Genomic DNA, 25,166 nt, shown 5'->3' on the forward strand with positions numbered 1-25,166 from the left:
CATCCTAAGTTATTCAACTTTCCAACGGTTGTTGCAGGATGTTGGAAGAAAAGGACTGTAAACTATTAAACGCAATGAGGCCATTGTATATATGCTGAACATATGAATGTCTCCCTTTATAAATATATATATCGCTGTTTTTGCGTTACAAACTGTACACATTGCATTCTTGCTAATTAGCCAAAATATGAACGGAATAAGGAGCAAGCATCGTAACAGAGTAAAATAAATAGGGACAACAGCTTGTCAGCTAACCATTCAGAAACGTCCTGCTGCAACCGAGATTTTTGCACCTCCACCAAAACCTCCGCTGCTTCAGGGTCAGTTTCTGGATCAAATTGATAGTATGCTTGAACACATGAATTGCTCTGAGATGACATGTTTATTCGACACTCGTAATCACAGCAAGCATGGTAACGTGACTCTCGCCGGCTCATGCCTGCTCTTCTGCAGGGGGGCGTGGTCAGCTGCTGCTCAGAATTTTCAAAGACGGGCTTGGAATAAAGCGAAAATGAGCGAAACGAGGCATGTCTAAAAAATGATCTGTTTGGTATTTTGAAAAATAAAATGTATAAATATACCTTATATAGGTATGGTCATACACTATATCATTTAAATATAGCATGATAGGTCTCCTTTAAACAATACAACATCTCTGTATCATATATATAACTGTCTGTGGGTATGTGCAATCATGGATTGTATTATTTTATGTTTGACTTAATGATGGTTATAAGCCAAACCCCAGGAAGAATAGCCAATGCTCGTGTTAGTGCTAATGGGGATCCTAATAAAGAACAAAGAACAAAAGAACAATTCCCATTTGCTTGTGAAACACTGGGTATTATACCCTTGCTGCTAAATACCAACCAACTATGTGCAATATATGCCGTTAAAAATGTGCTATATACCTGGCTGCTAAATCCTAAGAACTGTTAAAGGATGTGTATTTTGAAAATTTTGAAAATGATGTAACTTTTTGTTTTCTTTATTTTTTTCTTATATATTTTTTCTTATATCATAACTTAGTACTTTTTAATGCATGTAACATATGTAACATTAAGCTGTCTGTGGCTCTTTTTTCTGCTGTAACTACGTAAATGTCCCCTCTGTGGGACTAATAAAGGGATTCTGATTATGAACAGATCTATGATCTCTTCGAGTCCCAAAGGGGGCTAGAGAGTCAGCTAAATGTCTTCAGTTTATGCCCACATTAAAGACATACCTTGTGAGGAACGTGCTAACTAAATCTTTTCTTATTTTAAGAATTTGAAAAGCCAAACACACCTGGATCTAGATAACTCATGAGGCAACATCCCAGTCTCACATGTGTGTCTTGTATTTGTCCAACAGAGGGCACAGTATCACCATTATCGTGAAGGTTTGAGTTTAAACGATAATTTTCCTCATAAATACATATTTTAAAGTTGAAACTAGTAAGGTATTAAGCAAGTCCACAAATGACATATTACGGTATGTTAGCATTAACGTGACAATTAGCATTGTAACGTAAGCTAACTTAATTCAACTAAAGATGACTCCTCGTGTTGGAGGAATGTATCAGCTAGCACAACTGCAGGAAATGCAACAATGGGGAGAGAAAGGTGGAACTACCTCTTGTTAAAATGTAAGTACCGTATATGTACAAAAAACACAGTTATTAAATTATGGCTTACCGACCGTGTGTTATGTCAGTTCCTCTGTGTCAAACTTTCCTTCAGTGAGAGTCCTCCCGCCGCTGCTCGTACGCGTGCGCGGTGCTGTCACTGTGTCCGCCGCGGAGAGCCAGACAGCTGCAGACCGCCGCGGCATGTGGACCAGGGCGAGGGGGTGCGTCCGTTTGACCAGCATCGATTTCAGCGAAGCGAGTCGACAGTCGGGGACAAGCCTTCAGCACAGTGGCACTGGCAGTATTTAGGTGACGCGGCTCCCCATGGACAGCGAGGGGGAGAATGAGAATAGTGGATATTGTTTGTAGGCACCGCGAAGCAGAAGAAGGGGAAGTCACCCAAAAGGTAAGCAGCGACGACGGCTGATACGATAGCGTCTCCACTAAACTAGTTACTCCTCACTCACTTTACAATTATTGGCGCTGGAAATGCTCGTACGTGGGTGGCCATAAAATACATGTCGCCTGGGTCTCTTTATCTGGTCATTTTGTGTTTTTACAACTTGCCAAATCCACTACACACCAGTAAAGGAAGCACTAATTGTATCGAGTACTCATGCGTATTCATGCGTATTCATACAGCTGTGCAACGTTAGAATGTGCTCCCATGTGCACTTGATTGATAGAAATGAAGATTGATGGTAGTTTTTGTTCTGGGAACTGATACCCTTTACTGTAAGAGTATATGGCTTGCTTAACATATCCTCACTGTGGTAAAAACAATGACCGAGCGCTTCTGTAGGGGAATTTCTGATTTGTGTCACCCTTCACGGGGTTTCCAGCTTTCTAATGCCATGCTAGGATGGCAAGACGTGGTATCCGTCTCTTAATGTTATGGTACCCATTCCAACAAACAGTATCTGTTTTCTGTTGAGATATATCTTGGTATGATGGCAATTCTCTGCTTTAGCCTTGACATCCTTAAGTTCCGCATTTATGCACAAACACAGATATGAGGCAAGTGTAAGAATCAGGAAATATACGAGTGGTCGTCGAGACATAGCTCTTGTCATTGAAGAAGTAGGATTTACCCTAAGCAGAACACGGATGCCCCATCTACAGAAGTAGGTTACTGGTCTGTGTCATGCCATGCGTGGTCCCCTCCTGAAGGCTGACTGGACGTCTCGCTGGTTCATGCAGTGGGGGAGGTTACAGACAGTCTGAGTGAAACATCTCCGGCAGGATTTAGCTCTCATCCTCTACCTCTACCAGATGTCTGCTGCTGGTCATTGTTGTAGGCTACTGTCACTGCCCCCCTCATTGTGTTTCTGTTTACAATGTAGCAGATGTGCATGTTGCTAATGACAAAGCTTGTTAATTGTTTGTATCCATTTTCATTAATTTAATTGGTGTGCATCATTGTTTGGGAAGGAAACAGATTAATATGTTTTGTGTTTGCAGTTGTATGCTTAATGGTGCACATGATCTAATTATCTCTATGTAATGACGAATTATTTCCCCTTTGATTTACATGCAGACATGTAAGCACAGATATAACATGGAGTGTTTTGTTATTATAGTTGTTGAGCCTTTAGTGTTTCACATTGTGTGACACTATGCTTGTGGTTTGAGGAGAGACCCCCCTCTGCCCTACCCTCAGCATTTATTTTCTTGTTCATTGTGTCCCTTCTTTGGCTCTTGTGTTCTGCATGAAATTGTTTGATTTCTGATCATCTTTGGTCAATAGTTAACAGATTTACAATATTTGCTCCCCTAAATTCTCATTGGAGTCATGTGTTTATGAAAACACTCTTCTAGATGTATCCGTCATCGCCAAATCAAAGATGAGTCATCACTTTTTGCTTGGGAGTGGAAGTTTAGTCTTTCAACAACCTATTCCAACGGTAAAGTTTGACTTGGGTGCCAGATGAACTTTTCTGTAGAGAAGCGTTCAGGAACTTGAATGTACACTTGAACAATGATCTGACTGCCCTCTCTAACCGGATGTGAACCACGTGTGAGGCAGGGCATGTGAGCCGTTATTTATATGTTATGCCCGTGAATGGGCCTCAGTCAGCTGCCTTTTTTTAGTACTCTTTGAGATGGTGATTAAGACTCTTAGTCATTTTTCTACTGTAAATCACCACATATCTCATTGCACGTATATTTCTTTGAATGAATGATGTGTTAACCGAATTTGGTTAAGAAAATCTATCAGAGCAAATGTAACGGTAATCTATGGTTCTCTTGTAACCCTCTTCAATCAGCAGCCTTCATTGTATTCTATTGTGATAATATTAGTTCAGTGGAGAGGCATCAATGGCCTTTTTGTCTGCCTGAATGGCAGCTTTATAGACGTCAAAGACCCAATGCTGAGTGTCACAAAATGCACCAGAGAGGGAAGCCTCCAGCCAACCATAAAGAAGACAGAGAGGCTTCAGGCCTGCCGTGTGACTCATGAAATGTTTCAGGTGTCAGGGTTATTTTTCAAATTTCTTGGAAATACAGCCATTTCCCTGCTTATTTCGGTCAGGGTCACAAGTTCCTGGAGCCTATCTCGACATACACTGGGCGATAGTCAGGGTTACACCCTTGACACACTCACATTCACACCTGCATGCTATTTCCAGTTAAAAAAATCCTGCATGTTTGAGCACTGTGGCAGGAAAACCTCTGACAAAAAGGTGTGCTGGATTTGAACCATGACATTGCTCATGGTATATCTGACCAAATATCAGTCATACGCTTTACCAAGTTAGAGTAATACTTTTTGAAAACTGCATCACATTAAAGAAATGCAATCCTTAAGGCGTAAAGACAATGTTTTTGTTATATCACAAAAGAAAAAAAGCCCAAATCCTTAATCGTACATAGTCTTGTTTCATATCATGACACATTAGTACAATGTATGAATTGATATGAGTTTGTTTGTGTTTGATATAAATAAGGATTATTTCCATAAAGCTGTGTGTAATGATTAGATGAATGATTGATTAGTCAATTAACAGAAAATATATTTATTATGAAAAAAAGTTAGATAATTTATTTTTATTTTAAGTAATATAGCAAGAAAAAATACTATACTGTCAAATCAAAAGTTGGAATCCTACTTTGCTCCAAAATCCTCACACTGCACCACCATCTGTTGGTTCATTTGATTCGCTCTGCAGATTCAGCCTCTGCCAGGAGCAAGATAACATTTAGCAGAGTTTGTCTATAAATTAGCCAAATCTATTCCCCACACGTTAGTAAATATTGAGGTCACACTGCTGTTGAGATTGCAGATTGTCACTGGAAAACAGACGACACCACTGAGGAGATGAGTGATGGCTCTCTGGGATAACGGTAGAGATAGTTGTTTGTCTTTTGGCATTTGTATAAAGGCTAAATTGGGCTGACTTGGAATTTCCCCCTCTATTATTGTCACTAGTTTGTGTCTTTTTTGAGGCCTCTTCAGATTTGTTTTTGCTCCAAATGCTTAACCTCCTTGCGGCAGAATTACAGTTCCAGGCTGTAAGGCTGCTCCTCTTATGTGTACCATAATCCTCCGTTTCAGCCTTGTAAGACACAATTACAACATGAAAACTATGATAACCAAATCACCAGAGGAGTGCGCATCAGTGAACCTAACGTCATTTCTGCTTCGCTTTTGACTAGAGATCAGTCGCCTTTGGCCCTTGGTTGAAATGTTCTCTTTGGGTAACACATGTTCACCTTTTGAATAATTTAATCAGGTTGGCATTGTAAGAAACTGTGCTGTGGTGCAGTTTTGCAGTATTAATATATAAAAACAAGTGTATTGTATGTTGTCGTGAGTCTATTGATGGCCTGGGAATTTGCATCATGGACTGTAAAAATGTTGTTTGTGTTGCAGAAAGATTTGTTCCGTGTGATTTCAAAATGATAGGGAAAAGATGTAATATAAAAAGAACATGCCTATCAGTGAAAGTCTCTAAAGCTTACGTAAACAATGAGTTACGATTTTTCAACCATGTATTATGTACTGTTCAACTTCATATTCAAATATGACTTATCAAATCATTTTAAAAGCTGTATTTCTAGGTTTGAATGTAATAGATCTCGAGAGTTTTCCTCTGTCTTCACTTATGACATCCCTTTATGAGAATGTGGCTTTCTCAGCAGGGTCCTGTGGGTTTATGTTTATGAAAACGGCTCCCTTGACATTCCTGTCCTTCTCATACCAACCCCTGAAAAAGTGCTGCCACTGGGAAACAAGGCCTCTCTGGCTGGCCTGCGCCTCCAACATCTACAACTTTGTGTAGTCATTGTTATATTTAGACACCCTCCAGGTAATGGGGGGAGGCCGCAGCAAGGACCAGAGATGGTTCTCAGGCCGGGTAAAATGGAGGGTGAGGCAATAGAGAGAGCTCCCCCCCCTCAGACACAGACTTGTTATTTAGAAAGGGGAAAGGTTGGGTAGTTTGGGATGTTGAGTGTTGTTAGTGAATCTATGTGCTCAGCTTTGGAAAAATACGATATGTCAGAGCGACAGTGGTATTACAGAGTGGAGCAGGACAGAGAAGCCCCTTGGGGAAAACTAACTATTCTGAGCCGTGTGCTTTTTTCTCAAGATGTTTCGCCCTTGGGTCACACAGTCTCTGTGTCGCTGCTATTTTCTATGCATAAACACAAACCCTAAAGCGTACAAAGGAATCGGAGGGAGACGGAGGAAAGAGAGTATCAGACAGAAAATAAGACAAGGAATCTGTTGTTGAGGAGACGAAGTGCACGGCCATCAAGGCCTCCCATGAGTTTCCTCTCATTGGCCTAATTTGGTATCATTCTTCTCTCTGTACCTACGTGAATTTGTTCTAGTTTTAAAGGTTTCAGTGGTTGCCTTAACCATGTCCAGAATAGATGAAGTTAGCACACTATTTCTCATGCTTTTGCTGTGAGTCAATACCACCTGAGAGGAACCTCTAAGTGTAAACAATTGGCCATTGTCCTTGCATCATCGCACCTGCAAAACACATGTTTGGTAGCACTGGGCTTTGACATTTGCATCCTTCTTACATTATGTTAGGTTAATAAAGTGTCTGGTGTTTTCTTTTTCATACACATCCTCATTAAAACTAACATGTTATGATTGGGTGTTGAGGGCAACATGCTGGAAGATGCCAAGCAAGATCAAACCTGGTGGTAGGGTAGCCTACACATGTTTTTATACCAGTTACTCATTGTGTATGATTCACAGATACTGAATCTCTCTGGCTAACACTAGAGCTTTCAACCTATGGTTCTCCATTTTGAGCAGCTTTACTGTATCTGTAGTTTCATCTGGACTCTATACTTTTCTTTAAAGAAAGAGCATCTCGTAACCAGCCTGTTTGGATTTCCTGTAGGGTGACTTTGTGATATTCTTCGTCTCTCAGGGGCTCACTTTTTATAACAAGACTCTGTTTTCCTCTGCCAAATCGGCGTTGTTTTGAGAGGAAATTAACAAAAGATCTGTTTTTAAAGTGAATGCAGTCTGCAGCAGGATTGGTACAGGGGGATATGAGCTACATAATCAGAACGAAGAAATCAGTACAATTATTTTTCTCAGCCCCTGTTGATGCCACCTCAATCCCTGTTTCCCACTTGCTCGCCTACTTTCTGCTTCTTTTTGAATGTGTATGTTTACAGTACATACACACACACAGTGTATCTCACACCATTACACAATGGAGCTCTGAAGCCATCTGGGACTTCAGACTTCTTCATGTGGAAATTAGAGCCATGTGGTCGCTTGTTAGCCTCCTTCCTTTTTCTGAACTGGAATGATATGCTTGTTCTCCGCAATCACCACGGGCCTACAGCATTAAGCTAATGTAATGACTGGGATGATGACATGGAGTTCATTACAATTCATTCTTTGAAGTTGTTTTCCGTGAATTATATTAGCCTAGTAATTACTGAAATGATTAGCCACCAGCACAGTTGCAAAAGTAATACATTAATTGGGTGTTATGATATCTTCAGAAAGGTCTTGTATACATCATAACATTGTGCAAACATATTCAGAAACATGGATGTCATGAGATTTTGAAATACTGCAGACAGGAAGAAGAAGACTTAATCACACAAATGAGTAGAGATGTCCCGATCCGATCACGTGATCGGGGATCGGAGCCGATCACGTGATTTTCAAAAAATCGGGGATCGGGAGGAAAAAAATCGGGGATCGGGATTTTTTTAATTTTTTATTATTTTTTTTATTATTATTTAATGTTACAAAACAAAAATGACCATGTTCACGTCTTAAAGTCATCCTGAGGACTTAGTTTTGGTTTAAAATTACACAACATCATGTATGTGTTGCTTTCTTTGGGCTTGTTTTCAGACCTGGTTGCTTATTTCTCTCAAAGCAACAGAGTGGGCGCAGTGTCTAATAGCAGCAGCAGCAAGCTAACGAGAGGCTACGTCCAGCTGGTGACTCGGAGTCGGGACAGAGAAAATGTCAGGAGTTTGGAAGTATTATGAAATTGAAAGCGAAGGCAGTGTAACAGCCAGATGCAATGTTTGCAAGGCGGAGGTTCCGCGTGGTGGAAAGAACAGAGCTACGTTCAACACGACCAATCTAATACGCCACCTGAGAAACAAACACCAACAACAACACGGCGAGTACACAGCGGCCACTCAGGTAACGGCACTGAAACAACCGACACTTTCAGAGACTTTTAAAAGGAAAGAGAAACTGCCCCAGAACAGTGACAAGGCCAAAAACATAACAGCCAAGATAACTGACTTCATCGCGTTGGATGACCAGCCATTATCTGTTACCTTTTTTCTCTCTTAATGCATTGCATAAAGATCGGATCGGGAAAAATCGGTATCGGCAGATTGTCAAAATCAAATGATCGGAATCGGATCGGGAGCAAAAAAAGGTGATCGGGACATCCCTACAAATGAGGCATGTAATAAGGTTTTCGGTCAGAAATAAATAGCTCTAGAGCTCTATAGGTGTCCGGTATTGTTTAGATTCTTCAATTTAAGATGTTTAAAATAAATGAAAACGAAAACAACAGTTTTAAGGATCTTCGATCACAAAAAGGGAGGCTAATTTGTAGTTTCCTTTGGTATTTTGTTGGTGGTAATTTCAGTTAATCTAAACATATACAGGACATGACAATAATGCATACCGGTAATAAATTACACGTCATCATGAGTATGATAGGAGAGGCAGGGTATGGGAGTAGGCTCTGTGTGGTTAACCGGGTTGAATGAGTCCATGGCCGAGGCCCCGTCTGATCTCAGAGCCAGAGCGGCCCTTGGCTGACCACGCAGCATTTACGAAACATTCATTGGTGAAACGATCCAAACATCTGTCGTCCTCTGCTACGTTAGGCCATCAGGGGTTTTGGGAGTGTGGTTTGAGTGCCAGCCGCAAAGAAGAAGCTCTGTCAAAATGTGACATGTTAGAATTAGATACATCGGACCATACATGTAAGTAGGACGAAACAGGATTTATTTCTGTCCTTCATTCTGTCAATATAAACTTTCCACACCCTGATGCAGTTTTCAAGATATCTGCTCACTAATACCCACATACTTTACATACATACAGTAAATACACCCCCTTACTATCAGTCCAGTGAGGCTCGCTGCACTCAGAGTTTCCAGCCTCCTACACTTCGACCACTGCCAGACTCCTTCTATTCTCAGGCTGTCATTCTTATTTTGCTCTTGTATAATCCTCTGCCTGAACTCTGCTGCTGAGATTAAGATTGATTGTACGCCAAAATAGAGACGATTATGGATCAAGGAAATATAAATGTGTTATGTAAAAGAGATGGGACATTTTGGTGATAAATCAGCAAAGGAGGTTTTGTCTGCCGCTTCTCTGCTGAAACGATGTTATTAGCTGGATGTGCATCAGAGAGATGTGTGAGCTGCTTGTGGTGACAACAGCGCAGAGGGAATTTATATAGGCATGCTAGATTTAGAGATCTATGTCATAACAGGAAATGATGTCATGCCGACTCAAAATCTTGTATCCTGTATGCATGCAGATTAACGAAATATAGAAATAAGCATATTGAGTCACTTTAGTGCAATGCTAGCCTACAGTCACATACCAGATAAGGTTTGAGGGTGTGGTTCTGCAAGCCTCATTTGCATATTCACCTGTCGCGGCGCGCCCAGAGGCTTTTTAGTGGGCACGTCAACAGGATGCCATAGGTGGTTCTCACGGGAGGAGGAAGCCTGTGTGTGGTGAATGCGGGTATTCAGCGGGATAGTTACGTTTTCTCAGCATGTGTATATATGTAAAAATGCAATGGGGAAGTAACTGAAAGTAACCGTATGTGGATAATTGCATCGACCGACCTGGAAGCACGTCTCCTTGGAGAGGACGCGCACAGAGAGAGAGAGATTCTCTCCGACACAGGGTGAGATCGCTCCTTTGTGCCACGCAGGACCTCGTGTTTCCTTTTTGTGTGGAATATATCCTGAAAAGGCCTACAAACATTTCTGTTTTTGCCGCCGACGGGCGCAGGAGCAACAGTTTTTTTTGACAATGAACAATAGCCTGGATTAGGCAGTAAGACACTTTTTGTGTATCCCAGAGCAGACTGTTTAGTTTTGTTTGTGTTGTTTGGCTGGAAAACTGTCAATATAATGGATCATGCATGAAATCTGTCTCTGTTTATTTTGTTTAAGGAGCAGATTATCCGTTTATTATTTCTGTTTACCTTTATAATATTATTTCATTCAAGAACCCCTTGTGCGTTTAATTAACACAACTATTTTAGATAGTTGATCGTTACACATTAATAAATCTCCTTTTTCTATATCTGTTCTCACTCATATGACACACACCCCTGGTTACTGGAGCAATACACACTCCCACAGGTGTGATGTTTAACTGTATATGTGATCTCTCTCCCACCCAGTGACCTTCTGCTGCTTACTCACCGCTTTTCTCCAACTTGGATCTGTTTGAGACCCTAATCCCATCCGCAACTAGCCACCTTTCTAGCCACCACTTGAAAAGAGCCGTTGAAAGCACATGTATTTGAACGCACTGTAAGATGTTATGCCTTCGACGTATCGCCCACAGAGGAGGGCCTCAGCTGGGTTGGTGACTCACTAGCAAAATGTCAGCAGGGTTAACGTGAACTGACCACTTAAGGTATAACTCATGTCTTTTTTGCTGACTTCAAACACCAAGCCTGTATAATTTGAAGCTCTGTCACTATAAGGGTTTTCCTTAGATGGAGTAAAACCCATTTTGTTGTTATACTGTTTTTTCAGTTCTCATTGAACCTGTTGTTGTAGGAGTGGCGGTCACTGGTTTCCTTTTCTTCCTGATCCTAACACAATACTATCAGCAGTCTGGAGACTCAACACAGGAAGTAAGCTGCTGGAACCTAAAGATGAAGCATAACCGGCTGCTTACACTAATTTACCAAATACACAGAAATTGAAAATAGCTCACAATTACCCACGTGCAGCTTGAATAAAACACATCTCTGTATTATTCCTTAAGACTCATTGAATGCCCTTCCAGAGCCTTGACGTTACATCTAATGAGTCATGTCTTAGAATATGTCTCACAACCTAAACTAATCATGTGTCGTCATGTCCTCATCTGTAAAAGGAGCAATTGAGACGATATAAAAAATGTGTTTTGTTTGTTAACGCAGCCATTATCATTAACATAGCCTAGTATCCAATTGCAAACTAAGATGTTTAAAAGGTTACGCTTCATCATTTTTATCACCATTTTTTAACATTTAAATGTGTTTTTAAATAGGCTTTCATCACAACTTTTCACATCTCTGGTCATTCTGATTTAAAATGTTTCTGTAGTTCAGACATTTAAAACCTCACACCCCTCGGGAGGCCAACGACTTCCTTAAGCCTTGTCGGGTTTTCTGATAATTTAGGCAAGGTTACAGTAATGTTAGTGGCACCATCTCATAGACTGCTTACTCAGTGAGTTCAGAAAAATCTGCTGATGCCTGGAAAAACCTGGAATGTTTTGACCTGAGATGGACGAGAAAAGAGAAATTCAAAAAAGGAAAGCACTGAAGAGCAGAGGCCATCTGTTCAGGGGTCAGTTTCACTGCCCACCTGTCAAATGAGACTCAGCTGTTGTTTGGATGGAGAAGACTAAATGCTGCTGGGGCTTTGGGGATTAGGTTTATATAGTTGAAGGACTTGGTACCTGACGATAAGACAGTTTTTTTTAACAAACTGCATCTTTTAATTTGAAGCCCAGTGAACTTCCCCTTTAAAAGTTGTCTGTGCCCAATGTTCTGGCATGGAGATGTAAATTATGACGGGTTCAATGTCACATGGTTTTGGATGAAATGTGTCGTGGTCAGCACTTGGCCTAAGGGTCTGTAGTGAAATGTTAAAGGGAGTTTGTCAGGGGGGGCAGGTGCCTTCACACCTGTTGCTGACAGACACACACACCGCCTGAGGCCTCAGCTGGCTCCACATGTTGTCAAACGTCAGTGAAAGTATTCCCATGGCCTCTCCCTTAGAGTTTTTGTTATTGTTTGCGATCTTATCAGGCAAAATACTTTGAATGAATGCTCCTAAAGTAAGTCATTTTGGTTACAATTCACAATGTTGCTCTTTTTAAATGCTGTAGCTTATCTTACGAATCTATGTCTCTTCAACCACCAACGTTTAAAGTTTTCTATGACAACATTTAAGGTTGCAGCAAAACAAAGACCTTTTTGTCTACCTTGTTGCTTATAATAAACACCAGATCGTAGCAGGTGGTCCCTAACCCTCGTGCTTTAATGCCTACAGTACATACAAATGCTCAGACCGGCCTGTCTCTTGAGTCTGTTTCTTTTATCTCCTATCATTCACTGCGCCTGCTAGGCATATCTGGCATATTATTCAAATCCAAACTCCACTCTGATGCTGGTCTGGCAAACGTGAGGTGAGGCTGTTCTCTTTCTCTCTCTCTGTCTCTCGAGCAAATAATTCAGCCCTGCCAACTGCTGAACAGCTGAGCCGGCTGCCTGTGCTCATGAGCCCTGGGAAGAGGGGCTGACCAGGGTCAGTAAAGTTGTTGTACTGTGAGAAAAAAGGGAGGGGGTGAGGCTCCAGCAGAATCAGATGTCTGGTCTTTCCAGCGGCTCTGGCCTTGCTCGTCTCCTTCTCTTTCCCTGGTGCTTTCTTGCTTCATGAGTGTTGGCACCAATGCAGCTATAGGCACACAGTGGCCGTTTCTCAATGTCGAGTAAACCTGCTGCAGAGCCACTATTTCAAGTATACTACGTCATCGAGTGGCGCTGAAGGACTGTTTAAATGCATGTTAAATGCCGAGCATTCGGCGCCACTCGATGACGTAGTATACTTGAAATGGTGGCTCTGCAGCAGGTTTACTCGACATTGAGAAACGGCCAGTTAGACGCGAATGACTTCCTGCATACATGTACACACATATTATAGAACGTGAAGTCCCATGACTGTCCCTCTGTGTCATATATATGTTCTTTCCCTCTTTATATACATTTTCCAGTGGTTCAAGGTTAAAAATGAACCAGTCTGAAAATACACCACTGGATTGTTTGTTGGTCCAACGTTGAGGAGAGCAAACGTTTGGAAGGATTCCTTGGAACCATTTCACTGCACAGATTTTTGCCGAGGTTAAGCGGTTCAGTCCAAACCGTTCAGATCCACTCTCAGTCTGACCTGAGCTGGCCTTATCAGACACATTCTTTGGATTTAAATGTACCATGGAGAGTTGGGACAATGTTTTCTTTAAGATACAGTATAAATGTCAGTGTACCAACGTCACACTGAGAATATTTGGCCTCAGAAAATTGTCTAATCATGGCAAACCGTTTTGTCATCTGAAGCTATGGGCACACTAACAGGAAGTTGCTGATGGCCTTGTGGCTTCTATCTTCACACGCGTGCTCCTTATTGACTTGAGCATATATGTCTACTTTTGAAGAAAAACTATTTGTAGAATTTGTCAGTTTGGTTACTGTTCCTCTTGGGTTTTGGTGATGGATAAGTAAGTAAGACAGTTTATAATATTAAGCTGATATAATGGTGAGACGTATTCTTCTGTTCTATAAGAAGTCTTTATATTATCCCAAGTGGATGACAATGATGGCTGTTCTGTGTTCCTTGCAGCTTAGCCCTGCCCTTTTGTTGACCTGCACTCTGACCTCAACTCGAATGGGTCATGTGTTGTTTACATGGTCAAGGACTTATCAAGTTAACTTAAACCTTTATTTTATGTCAGAACATGTCCAATCAGAAGCTTTCCTCTCTGCTATAGGCACGCAAAAAAACTGTGACTACTTCTAACAGTCAAGTATTACCATCAATACAAATGTATCCTTTTTATGTTTAGGAATAGATGAATGTATGGTATAATCTCCCCATTCCCTCTGCATATTCTACACCAACAACCAGCAGTATATCACCTCGCTACATTATATCCAAATAATGAAAATATTAGGCCACATTAGAGATCGAGTACTGAGTCCTGGACTCGGACTCGCGCACTGATTGTACGCCACTCGCACTTGAACTCGTGAATTCTCGCGCACGATGACTTGGACTCGGACTCGTGAATTATCGCGTACGATTACTTAGACTCGACTTGTACATTGACGCTCCGACTTGGACTCGGACTCGAGCAAGTTTTCTCTGGAGTCTGATGTCCTCTATCCTGGCGTGTGCACCTGTGAGGTGAGTTCATGTACTGGGCCCCGCTATTCCAGTCTAAAGATGTCTAGAGACACACCCCGCATCGTGCTTTCCCCCTATGCTTTCACACATTCTGCTTCCACATTGGAAAAGAGCAGCGCAAAATGCTCGTTGTGTGGAAAAAATATTGAAGAGAAGGCTCCGTAACACATTACTCTAAGGATCGAGTTCAGAAATATAGGCTGTCTTGAACACTATCATCAGAGTAATGTGATCTAATAAATAAATAAAGATTCAGCCATAACACAAAGCACATGGCTACTTAACATGCATAATGACATCATTTTGCATGCTAAGTAGCCATGTGCTTTCTGGGGTTTAATCTTTATTGGTAAACCGATTTAACCGGTAAAAGTTCCTTCAAAATAAGAGTCCCGATCTTATTACTATCAAAAATAAAAGTGCAAAACGAAAACTTTACCATAGGAAAATATTGGCATACAAATATAATCACTTCTCTAAAAGGTAACTCATTTTAAATATAGTTAGACATATTATAGGTAAATTACAATAATAATATTAATATTAGTAATAAGCTTTATATTTGTATAGCACCTATTACAGGAATTGCAGCCAAGCTCGCTTCACAGCAGTTCATTAGACCGATTAGTATAACATGACAGGATAAAAGCAATGTAGAGGAGCAGCTACATTTCAACACATATATCCACGAAGATTAATACATGAAGACTTGTGACTCTGACTTGACTTGGACTCTTCTTAGGTGACTTGGACTCGGACTCAAACACAGGTAATGATGACTCTACTCGGACACTCCTTGGGTGACTCGGACTTGGACTCGGACTCGAAGAGTGGTGACTCGAGAGTGACTTGGACTCGTGAATTGGTGACTTGACTACAACACTGCATTAATATAGTTTATGCTCATTTTGTTGATTTTTAAAAAAGCCATTTTTGTCTGCTTTCTTCCAGTTTTTGACATGAAGAAAGACATAGACACATTGATAGCAGAGGAACGAGCTGAAATAATCGCTAAATATGACAAGGTAAGCGTGTGAACAGGAAAACCATCACCTCACTCTGACAATACAGAACATGTATGATGAACACAAATAACAGAGTTGAAGTTAATGGTTCAGTTGGAGGAAACTAAATGGCAGAGCATTTCCCTGCCGTTTCTCTGGGACACATTTTGGAAATATGTTATATAGTGAACCATTAGAATCTGTCTAGTGTTCATTGTCCTTAGCTAGCATATTACATGTATTGTATCACAATGCAGCCCACAAACGCACCACCATAAGTCACTTTCGAAACCGTTTGTGTTGCACATATTTTCTAATAGGTGTTATGGTTTGTGATTGTTTCAGGGCAGGCAGGAGGGGGTCAACATTGACCCCTGGGAGGATGCTGACTACAGCATCTACAAGGTCACTGACCGCTTTGGCTTCCTGCAGTAAGTTACCTGACTTAAAGCCCTGACAGGCTCCTTGTGGCAGTTTGAATTATAGCAGAATACCTTCATTTGTATCTAGATTGTCTTTTTCCCTCTTCCCCTTTTCTCTTCCCCATATTATGACGTCTTATATTGGTGCTGAACTTAGATGATCCTCTGTGTGCATATTACTTATACATGTTCTGCTTTTTCTACTCCAGTGAGGAGGAGCTGCCAACACCCAGTGCGCTTGAAGAGAAGGTATTATCCATTTTAAACATGCGTAGAAAGTCCAGATTTTAACTTTCAATATATGTATTTACATCCGTTGACACAGTGGATAACATGTATGTTTATCTTTCCTCTCCCCAGCAAAAGCAACTGGAGATAGAGCGAGTGGAGAAATGGCTCAAAATGTCGAAGAAGTGGGACAAGTACAAGAACAGTGAAAAAGTGAGTTACTCAGCAGTGGTGGACAAAACCAACATCTCAATTTAGCCCTTTTTTTCCTGCTTCGAGGATTTGATGTATCTTTTAATAATCTGTTTTCCATTCCCCTTTTAGCCTCAACTTCTTCCTTCTCCACAGCGTAGACAGTTAAAGCATAAGTGCCTGTGATGACTTCTTGTCATTTAATAGAGCCAACATCCCATAAAGCAGCATTTATAAGCAACCCTCTGCCTCTCTCTTGTAGTTGTTGTGGTGAAGACTGTGTCTTTATGTTTGGAGAGACCCCATTCATGTCTGCTCATATGTCACATGTTTTTCAGTTGGTGAAGCGTGTATATAAAGGTATCCCTCTGCAGCTGAGAGGCCAGGCCTGGGCCTTGCTTTTGGACGTAGAGAAAGTCAAACAAGATAACGTTGGAAAATACGAGGTATGAATCTTAAAACGGATGACAGTTTCTCTCAAAATAGGGTACCATGTTAGGGTACATTCTGACATCTAGCCTCTATAACATTTTCCTCTATCTATTCTCCAGAGAATGAAGCTGCAGGCTCGTAACTTCTCCACTGAGATCAAACAGATCGACTTGGACGTCAACCGAACGTTCAGGAACCACATCATGTTCATGGACCGCTTTGGAGTCAAGTAAGTTCCTAGCTTGGCTCAGCAGAAATATGCGTCTAGGGCCTGTATTCCATTTTATTTCAGAAACCCTGTTGAATTTGTTACGGTCATAACAAATGCCTTCAAACCTTTTTTCTTATTATTTTCTTTGTCACTCTGCATGTTCAGGTTCACCCTTGCTAAGTAAGCAGAGTGTGACCTCTGACTTGAGGCAGCCCCACACACACTCAGGCACACACACTCAGGCACACACACAAAACCAAAGCGGTGGTTTCCTCCTCACTGTGTTTTATTAGCCTTCCTGTCAGTGTGCAAAGCCCCACAGGAAATGGCATTTATACAGAAATGTGCACCAACATCAAGTGAACAGAATGACAAAGCCCACAAAGCTCAAACATTTGAAATAGAAAGTTTGAATAAATGATGTTCCGAACACAGTTGTGGGACAGCTGTGTGTGAACATCTGTAAGGTTTGTCGGTGGAAACTCTGACTCAGTGCTCTCCTTTTTTGTAACGTATTTCCCCGTCAAATTCAAAGCCATGGAGTCCAAACAGACCAAAACACCGCTCCATCCTGTCTCACTGCCCACTCCTTCCCTGCATTTCAACAGCTGTCTCACTCACACTGAGACACTGACAGCTATTTAAAGCTGCTTTTCCTGTCTCTGTCTATAAGAAATGTATTTACTATGGAGGCCTGGAGGGAAGACATCCTCTCTCTTCTGCATTTGTAGTTGTTAATGCCACTTCTCTGCTCGGATACACATTCACACACACAGAAGCAGCCCTGTGTTCACTGTGTGAAACGGTAGAGACTCCAGATGTAGTCAGCCATGCAGCACGCTACCCTGTGGACATAGACACTGCTGTTTTGTAGAGCTGCAACAATTAGTCAACTTATCGAGAAAAAGTAATCACCAAATATTCCGATTTTTGTTAGATGTATCATGCATAAATGGCAACAAATGCTGCTTTTAAGCATCTAAAATATTTAATAAATTAAGCAGAATACCTTTGTTTTCTAAAGACAAACAAGACGTTTAAAAAAAATTAGGAACTGGGGTGGAGTTTTTGACAATTTTCTGACATTTTATTGACCAAATGATTTATCAATGAATATAGAAATTATTCTTCAGATTAATTGATATTGGAAATAATCAATAGTTGCTGCCTTGGTGCTTTGAAAGAACTGATTTGATGAAAGTTATTGTAGCTTTATGTTGATCCCTTAAAACCTACAATATATTCGGCAAAGACCTTACACGCACGCACGCACGCACACACGCACGCGCACACACACACACACACACACACAGATTATACAAACAGTAGAATGATAAAATGGTTAGCCTCCCCAGAAATATTTGCAGCTGTTTAAAGTCTGTCCGTGCTGATGGATGGAGTTAATTTGAGGATAAGGTGGTTGAGACATCATCAGTTATGCGGCCTCTGGGAGTTTTCATGGAATTAACTCTAATTTACTGCAAACATTGTTTCAGCTTGCTCGATTGTTGCTAAGGAACCACATCCTAATTTTAACCGTTGGTTTCTCTGTTCCCTCTCTAGGCAGCAGGCCCTGTTTCACGTACTTGCAGCTTACTCTGTCTACAACACGGTAAGTGTGTTTGTGTGTAGATGTGTGCCTTGAAAGGTGTGTGTTACATAATACGCGCAGCACGTCAGTGGAGCAACAGTGTGTTTCCATACAGCGAAGAACAGGCCAAGCACTCTAAACCCATATGTTCTCTTGTTTAGAGCCCAGGGTGAGATTTTGTATTTATGAGTGTGGTGTTGCTTGAATGTTCAGCAACACAGTGTGACAGTCACACCACCGGCAAACCAATAGTCAGCAGTCACATCGTGAGACCCAGTTCCTCTTTTATTATGTGTCGTTTAACACTTGAGGAAACAAAATAAAACGGTTTTCTTGATTTAAGATACTTCGTCAACACAAAAATGAACCAGGCAGTTTCATCCATTGTCTTAAGTTTTAATTGACACCATTTATATCTAATCTTACCAGTCTTTTGATTTATAATATTGCGTTTAAAATGCATATGCACGTACTGAGGTTAGACATAATGATGATTATGGCCCCTGTAGGTGCCATAACACTACTTAGCTCAAGTTCATTATTTGTATTATCATTATTATTTACGTCACCTTTATTTGCTTGTTGAGCACTTCCGGTAATTGTCACAAGGGTGTGGTTTGGTTTATAAGTCACCTGTTTGATGTCGAGTGCACATGACAGAGGGTGAGCTTGTGCTGTCATTTTTTCTGTTGACCGTTTTTGTCCATAGTTAGTATGTTTTGATTCTGTTTATTAAATATCCTTACAACTATATTGTTTCAACATGGACTTTCTTTTCGAAAACGCGTCACAGTTTAAAGCCAAGTTTAGCCTCTCGGCGACTCAAATGTAACTGGGTATTGAGCCGCCACAGCCCCTTTACTTTCTCCACCCAAAGCCAGAGTTTGACTGTAGGCAGAAATCTGGCTTTTATAACTAAGTAGGAATGTTCCGTGTCAACAAGTATTTACTGAAATACAGTACATGCATGTATGTGTATCTCAGCATAGATTGCTTCCGTTTGGTATTACCATTCAAAGACAGCACATTACTCCCATCACACGAACACAGTCGTGTTTTTTCTGATTCAGCTCTGGAGTCTGTCACTGTGCAATAGAGGTGAGCCAGAGGAAATGGGCATGTGCTGCTCTCTTTTTGTCTCTTCACACACTGCTCAGAAGAATCTGGGTCAGTGGGAGAGAGCGAGAGAGAAAAGGAAGGGAGGGGGGAGTGTGTTTGCCCTTTTGCCTATGTGATGATAGTGAAGAATGTGGAGAATGTGGTCGTTTAACCTCAATGTTACCCTGATTTATATTTACTGTATTTCCTTGAAAGGATACTTCGGAGTGTCCTTTTCTGTCTGCACCATCAATCTGCCTTAATATGGACAAATACCAAGTGTGTGCTTGCCAAGGGTGATGTGTTTAGCTTAAATAATTGGATCATTGTGGAGTCAAATTGGCAGTAAGCCAAGTTAAGGACACCAAATTACTATGTATGTGTAGCTACAGTAAATATTTGAACAATCTTCGGTAAAAGTGTTTATAATGTCGATGCAGCGTGTAAGGTTTTAACACACATCCACAGTCTGGCTTCAGACCGCATCAGACATTCAGGTGCTCTCATGTCTCGGCCAGTGTGTGTGTGTCTGTGTGTCTGTGTGTGTCTGTGTGTGTGTATGTGTGTGTGTGTGTGGGCGCTATTAAATTATAAATTGGCCCATTCTGTTTAATTGAACCTGTCTCTGCTGTGTCCCCCCCCAGGAGGTGAGCTACTGCCAGGGGATGAGTCAGATCGCTGCCATCTTGCTCATGTACCTGAATGAGGAAGAGGCCTTCTGGGCTCTGTCGCAGCTCCTCACCAACAGCAAACATGCCATGCATGGTGAGAGAGGGAGGAATGAGGACAGGGAGGAAAACAACAGGGCTGATTAATCATATACATATCAACTAACATAAGTCAAAGTCAACTTTATTGTCAATCTTTCAGTTTGTGTGTACAGACAGAGAGATCGAAATACCGTTTCCCACAATCCCTAATACAAAAACAAATATATATAAAGATATGTATGCAAATATGTATATACCTATATATCCACAATCAAAAGACACATTTATACATATGAACACATTAAGACCTCAATAAAAGCACAACAATCAATATATACTAAATAACAGTCATTTCAATGTCTTTGAGAATGTACATCAGTGCAAGACTGTCCATAGCAGCGACAACACAACACCTATTGATAAGGACAAAAGTGTGTGTCAGTTTTGAAACTGTAACTCAATCCATACTCAGATTTGTTAACATATACACTCTTCTCTATGTGCGCATAACATTTGAAGTGTGCACTCAACAGTGTATTGTAAACAGTCGTTTTAAAAGGAGTGAAATATTACGTTTTAGGAGCTGAAAAAAATGAAAGTTCCCCTTTTTTATATAAGCTTCTCAATTAATTAATTAATTCTAGATATGATATTGTAAACTCTCCACACATTTTCATATAATATTGCTAAATATTAGGCTTCTAGGAATAGTTTACCAAATTTCCATAAACCAAAGCTTAATGTGAGTCAAAGAAAATTAACCAAATGTTCCAAATAATCAAAGGACCTAAATAATTTTGTCACGCTTTCTTAGTGCCCTTGAAACAATCTTTGAAAGAGGGGAAAATAGTAAATATCATGAATCTACTATTACCATGCACCAGTATGGCCTGCTGATTTGTGTTTTTCTCGCTTTGCTAGGGTTTTTTATCCCGGGATTTCCTAAGCTGCACCGTTTCCAGGCCCACCATGAGCTGATCCTCTCCAAAATGCTCCCGAAGCTGAAGAAACACCTGGTAAGCTAAAATACGTTTGACCATGCAGGAGAAACAAGGAGCTGATGTATTGCTCAGAAGGTCTGCGGTAGATTATCATGCTTAATTTCTCATTATTTGATGCATTTATGTTGCAAAAGGCCACATGTTCAGAATGTTAGTGCAAGAGTTAGATTTATGACTCAGAACAGTTTATGAGGCGTGAGCTCCCATATTCCTCATTAATTCTCCCAAACAGGACAAGGAGCAGATGACATCAGGGATTTACACCACCAAATGGTTCCTGCAGTGCTTCATTGACAGAGTGAGTATTTGACTCACATCCTCCTTAAATGCTCTTCCCTGTTTGTACCAGACATATTCTGCATTTTAATAATTCATCAGAATTTCATTGTGCATCCCATCTGTGTTTTTTTAATGCATTATTTTTTTAATCTGCTGCTGCGTGTCTTACATAACAGACCCCGTTCACCCTCACCCTGCGTTTATGGGACATCTACATACTGGAGGGAGAGAAGACACTGAGCGCCATGGCTTACACAACCCTGAAGTTACACAAGAGTGAGTAAGAAGAAAATAACAATATCTCCCGTGCAGCGTTGAACGCATCAAACCAGTTTTATGCCCAGATACAGCCCCAGCTGCTGTTGCTATACCAGTGAGCGTAGCGCCGCACGCTGCCTCGCGCTTGGCTGCCTCCTAACTGGATGGCTTACATAATGCAAGTGGCCGGTTGCTGTGGAGAAGAACAGAAAGCTGACTTTTCATTGGACGCCTGCACAAGCTTAGCCTCAGCACAGTTGTATTCGTGCAAAGCAGCTCTTTTGATGGGGCACTTCTTGACTCGGTGTCTTAAAGTTAAGACTGGGTTGAAGCGGTGTATTTAACATCATGTATGCTCATGGTTTGTATCACATAGGCTCACTAGTGACCTCATTGATTAGAAAGGCAAGTCGATTTATAAAGCGAATTTCAGTAACCCATTTAGACATAGCAAATAGTGCAAAAGAAAAACATAACAACATGTATAAAAAATAGGTTTAAGAAGTCATTAACAAGCCATGAGAAGACAAAATAATACAAGCTGAACTAGAATACAAGAATAACAAGCGACAGTGTAAGATATGAATAGTTCTTTGGTTTTATAAAAGGCAGCGACAAAATAGAATAGGGTCACCTTTTTTTCTGACTGTGTGTGTGTGTGTGTGTGTGTGTGTGTGTGTGTGTGTGTGTGTGTGTGTGTGTGTGTGTGTGTGTGTGTGTGTGTGTGTGTGTGTGTGTGTGTGTGTGTGTGTGTGTGTGTGTGTGTGTGTGTGTGTGTGTGTGTGTGTGTGTGTGTGTGTGTGTGTGTGTGTGTGTGTGTGTGTGTGTCCAATCAGAGCGCCTGCAGAAGCTTCCGATGGAGGACCTGAGGGAGTTCATCCAGGAGCAGCTGGAGGTTTCATTCTTCCTGCATGATGATGTTGTGGTTGAACAGCTTCAGGCTTCTATGTCGGAACTTCGCAGTAAAAAGCTGGACCAACCTCCTCCAGGTGCAGTTTTTATTCTTATTCCCTCTCCATGTAAAGCTGTCTAAAATATCCTACGGTATATTTATTTTCACCTTTGTTGATGGATTTCATTCTTTTCTTACTTTAGCCAAATCAGAGGAGGTGCCAAAGAAACCTCTGGGTCATGAGAGACCGGTCGCCCTCCTGCCTAAGCAGCCTGACTCTCCTCTGGAGGTCAAAGTAAACCTGCAGCCTCACATTCCCCCCACCACAGAGGGCCCTCAGATGGACAGCATCACCCGCCAGCAGACCCCGTCTCCTGCAGACATGAGAACCCCTCCTCTGGCTTCCCCTGACCCCGTTGTAGTCCACACACAACGAACACCTTCTCCCATAAGGCCTTGCAGGAAACCTCCGCTACCTCCAAAAGCAGAGAAATCCTGTGCTGAGGCCGGGCCGGACCGAGAGGGGAAGGGGACGCTTCCTGAGGTAAGACACACCGAAAATGTTCTTCAGAGCCAGCCTGGAGAACCCCAGACCCAGGAGGAGCCCGTTGATTGGCCCCCGCCCTATGAGCCCCCTGCCTTTGAAGCTGTGCAGACTGATGCAGAGATCATGGACCTCCCAGATCTGCCGCCTCCACCTTTCTTCTACACCGAGCCGGTTGACGGCGCATCTCCCTGCCCGGCTGTCTCAGAGACCCCGCGGCACCCTCCTTCCCCCCGCTCAGCCCCACCACTGGTCACCCAAACAAAGCCAAAACCTTGCCTAAAGCCACCCACGTCTCTTGACCTCACACAGAGAAAACCCCCTCCCTCGAAGCCTACCCCTCCCCGTGCCCTCACCACATCCTCCACTTCCTCCCCCAGACCTCCCCCAAAGCCGACCAAGTTCCCTGTCTCTCTCTACGTCCCGGTGCCAGCAGGCGACAGACGGCCCTCCAACACCTCGCAGTACGACAACCTATCGGAGGCCGAGGAGGACGAGCGCTGCCTGGAGAGACTGCTGGGCTCCACGCCTGAGGAAACTCACGGCATGCCCCCCCACACCACAGACAGAGACTATGACCCCACTCTCTACACTCCACCTCCTGCGTTCATCCCTCCCTCACCTTCTCTCGGTCCTCCCCCGCTGTGCGCCTTCCCCAGTCTGCCTCAGGAGCCAGAGTACGAGGGGGAGGACAGCTGGGTGGAGGACTCCATCATCCCCCCTCCTCCCGCCAGTTTTGCTGACCGGCTCACTCCCTTCCAGAGTGGCGCTGCCAGCTGCTCGGACACACAGAGAGTCGCCTCACCCAGAGCCGCCTCACCCAGTTACTCTAAGCCTTTCTCTCGGGGCCCCAGGGACCATTCTGCTTTTCCAGCACCACTGTTGTACACGGGGTCCCCACCAGGCCACCCCAGGCCCTCAGGACAGTCCTCCGTGGGGGGGGCCCTGGTCCGATCCAGCCCAGACTTTTGCAGGATGCCTCCAGGTGGACAGCCACTGCCCAAATCAGTGACCTTTTGAAGTCTCGTTCAAGTGTTTCTGATTTATGCCGATATGATTCAGACTTCCTGTCAATGTCAATTTGTTTTCACAGCGGTTAAAAGGCCAGTAGCTATTCAGTGTGTCAAAGATTTGTGTGTTTTTGTTTGAAAGGACTTTTTTCATCGATTTGTACAGATTTATGTAATACCGTCACCTTTTTTTGTAAGGGCAGGTAACTTTTTCTAAGTGTCAAACTTCTATTTAAAACTGCTGTCCGTGTTACTGTTTGCTGCACAAAAAGTGAGTGTATTATCTCGCCTGCTTGTTAGTGTGTGAGACCAGATTCAGTCTTTAATATGATTGGTGATTATAAGAAATGTACACCGATATAAGGGGATCTACTGTAATACCAGCTTTGAAATACAACCGGTGCTTCATCTGCAGTTAGTTTCATTTTGTTCCAACAGAAGTGTCTTAACCTGACTGCAGATCAACACAAGGGCTTTTGAGGCTGCAGAGTAAGCTCATCTTTGCTGAAGCACCCAAAGCCTATACATTTATACTGTGTTTGTTGGTCAACTGTGAGCAGGCTCACAACTGAAATGAACAATTACCAGTTTCTGTATAGCTTAATATCAATACTTGATAATAAAGGACTTCTTGCATCTAAGTTAAGCTTCAGATAAAGTTGTAACCACCAGCAACAGGAAATACGAGGTGCAATATGTCACTGGTGTAAATACAGAAGGTAGTTCAATTCTCATGAACATTTTTTTCCCCCCATACAGGATGCAGTGGGTTCTTCGCTGCTTTTTTAAATTCTAAAATCGACCCAGTAGGATGACCAATTTAAAGAAGTGGTTTCAGAGCTATTTCTGTTTGTCTGATTTCACAGCAACAATGTACTGTTTCATGTGAATTTACACACATGCATCAAAGCTAAAGAAAAGGGAAATATCAGACTTAAAGGGAGGATATTATGAATGCGACATATCGGCACAAACAGCCACAGTAAAAATCCATATCACAATATGTATTA

At 42.0% G+C, this 25,166-nt stretch overlaps 1 protein-coding gene across 1 annotated transcript; it reads left to right on the forward strand.

Moving 5' to 3' along the window:
* Positions 1-1,779: 1,779 nt before the first annotated feature.
* LOC117447792 (USP6 N-terminal-like protein) lies at positions 1,780-24,797 on the forward strand. Its single transcript, XM_034084683.2, has 14 exons — positions 1,780-2,015; positions 15,236-15,309; positions 15,634-15,719; positions 15,920-15,959; positions 16,071-16,151; positions 16,469-16,576; positions 16,682-16,791; positions 18,337-18,385; positions 20,107-20,227; positions 21,094-21,188; positions 21,406-21,471; positions 21,629-21,728; positions 22,547-22,699; positions 22,806-24,797. Exons 2-14 carry the CDS (start codon positions 15,244-15,246, stop codon positions 24,164-24,166), a joined length of 2,436 nt encoding a protein of 811 aa, XP_033940574.1. The 5' UTR covers positions 1,780-2,015; positions 15,236-15,243; the 3' UTR covers positions 24,167-24,797.
* Positions 24,798-25,166: the final 369 nt, after the last annotated feature.

This window comes from Pseudochaenichthys georgianus, chromosome 6, assembly GCF_902827115.2.
Source record: "Pseudochaenichthys georgianus chromosome 6, fPseGeo1.2, whole genome shotgun sequence".
NCBI lineage: Eukaryota > Metazoa > Chordata > Actinopteri > Perciformes > Channichthyidae > Pseudochaenichthys > Pseudochaenichthys georgianus.

What these genes read in the sequence shown, in the direction of transcription:
- LOC117447792 (XM_034084683.2), top strand. Translation starts at nt 15,244, where the DNA reads ATGAAGAAAGACATAGACACATTGATAGCAGAGGAACGAGCTGAAATA. An exon ending in TAATCGCTAAATATGACAAG is followed by an intron (nt 15,310 to 15,633) that starts GTAAGCGTGTGA and finishes TGATTGTTTCAG; the next exon opens with GGCAGGCAGGAGGGGGTCAA. An exon ending in TGCAGTGCTTCATTGACAGA is followed by an intron (nt 21,472 to 21,628) that starts GTGAGTATTTGA and finishes CTTACATAACAG; the next exon opens with ACCCCGTTCACCCTCACCCT.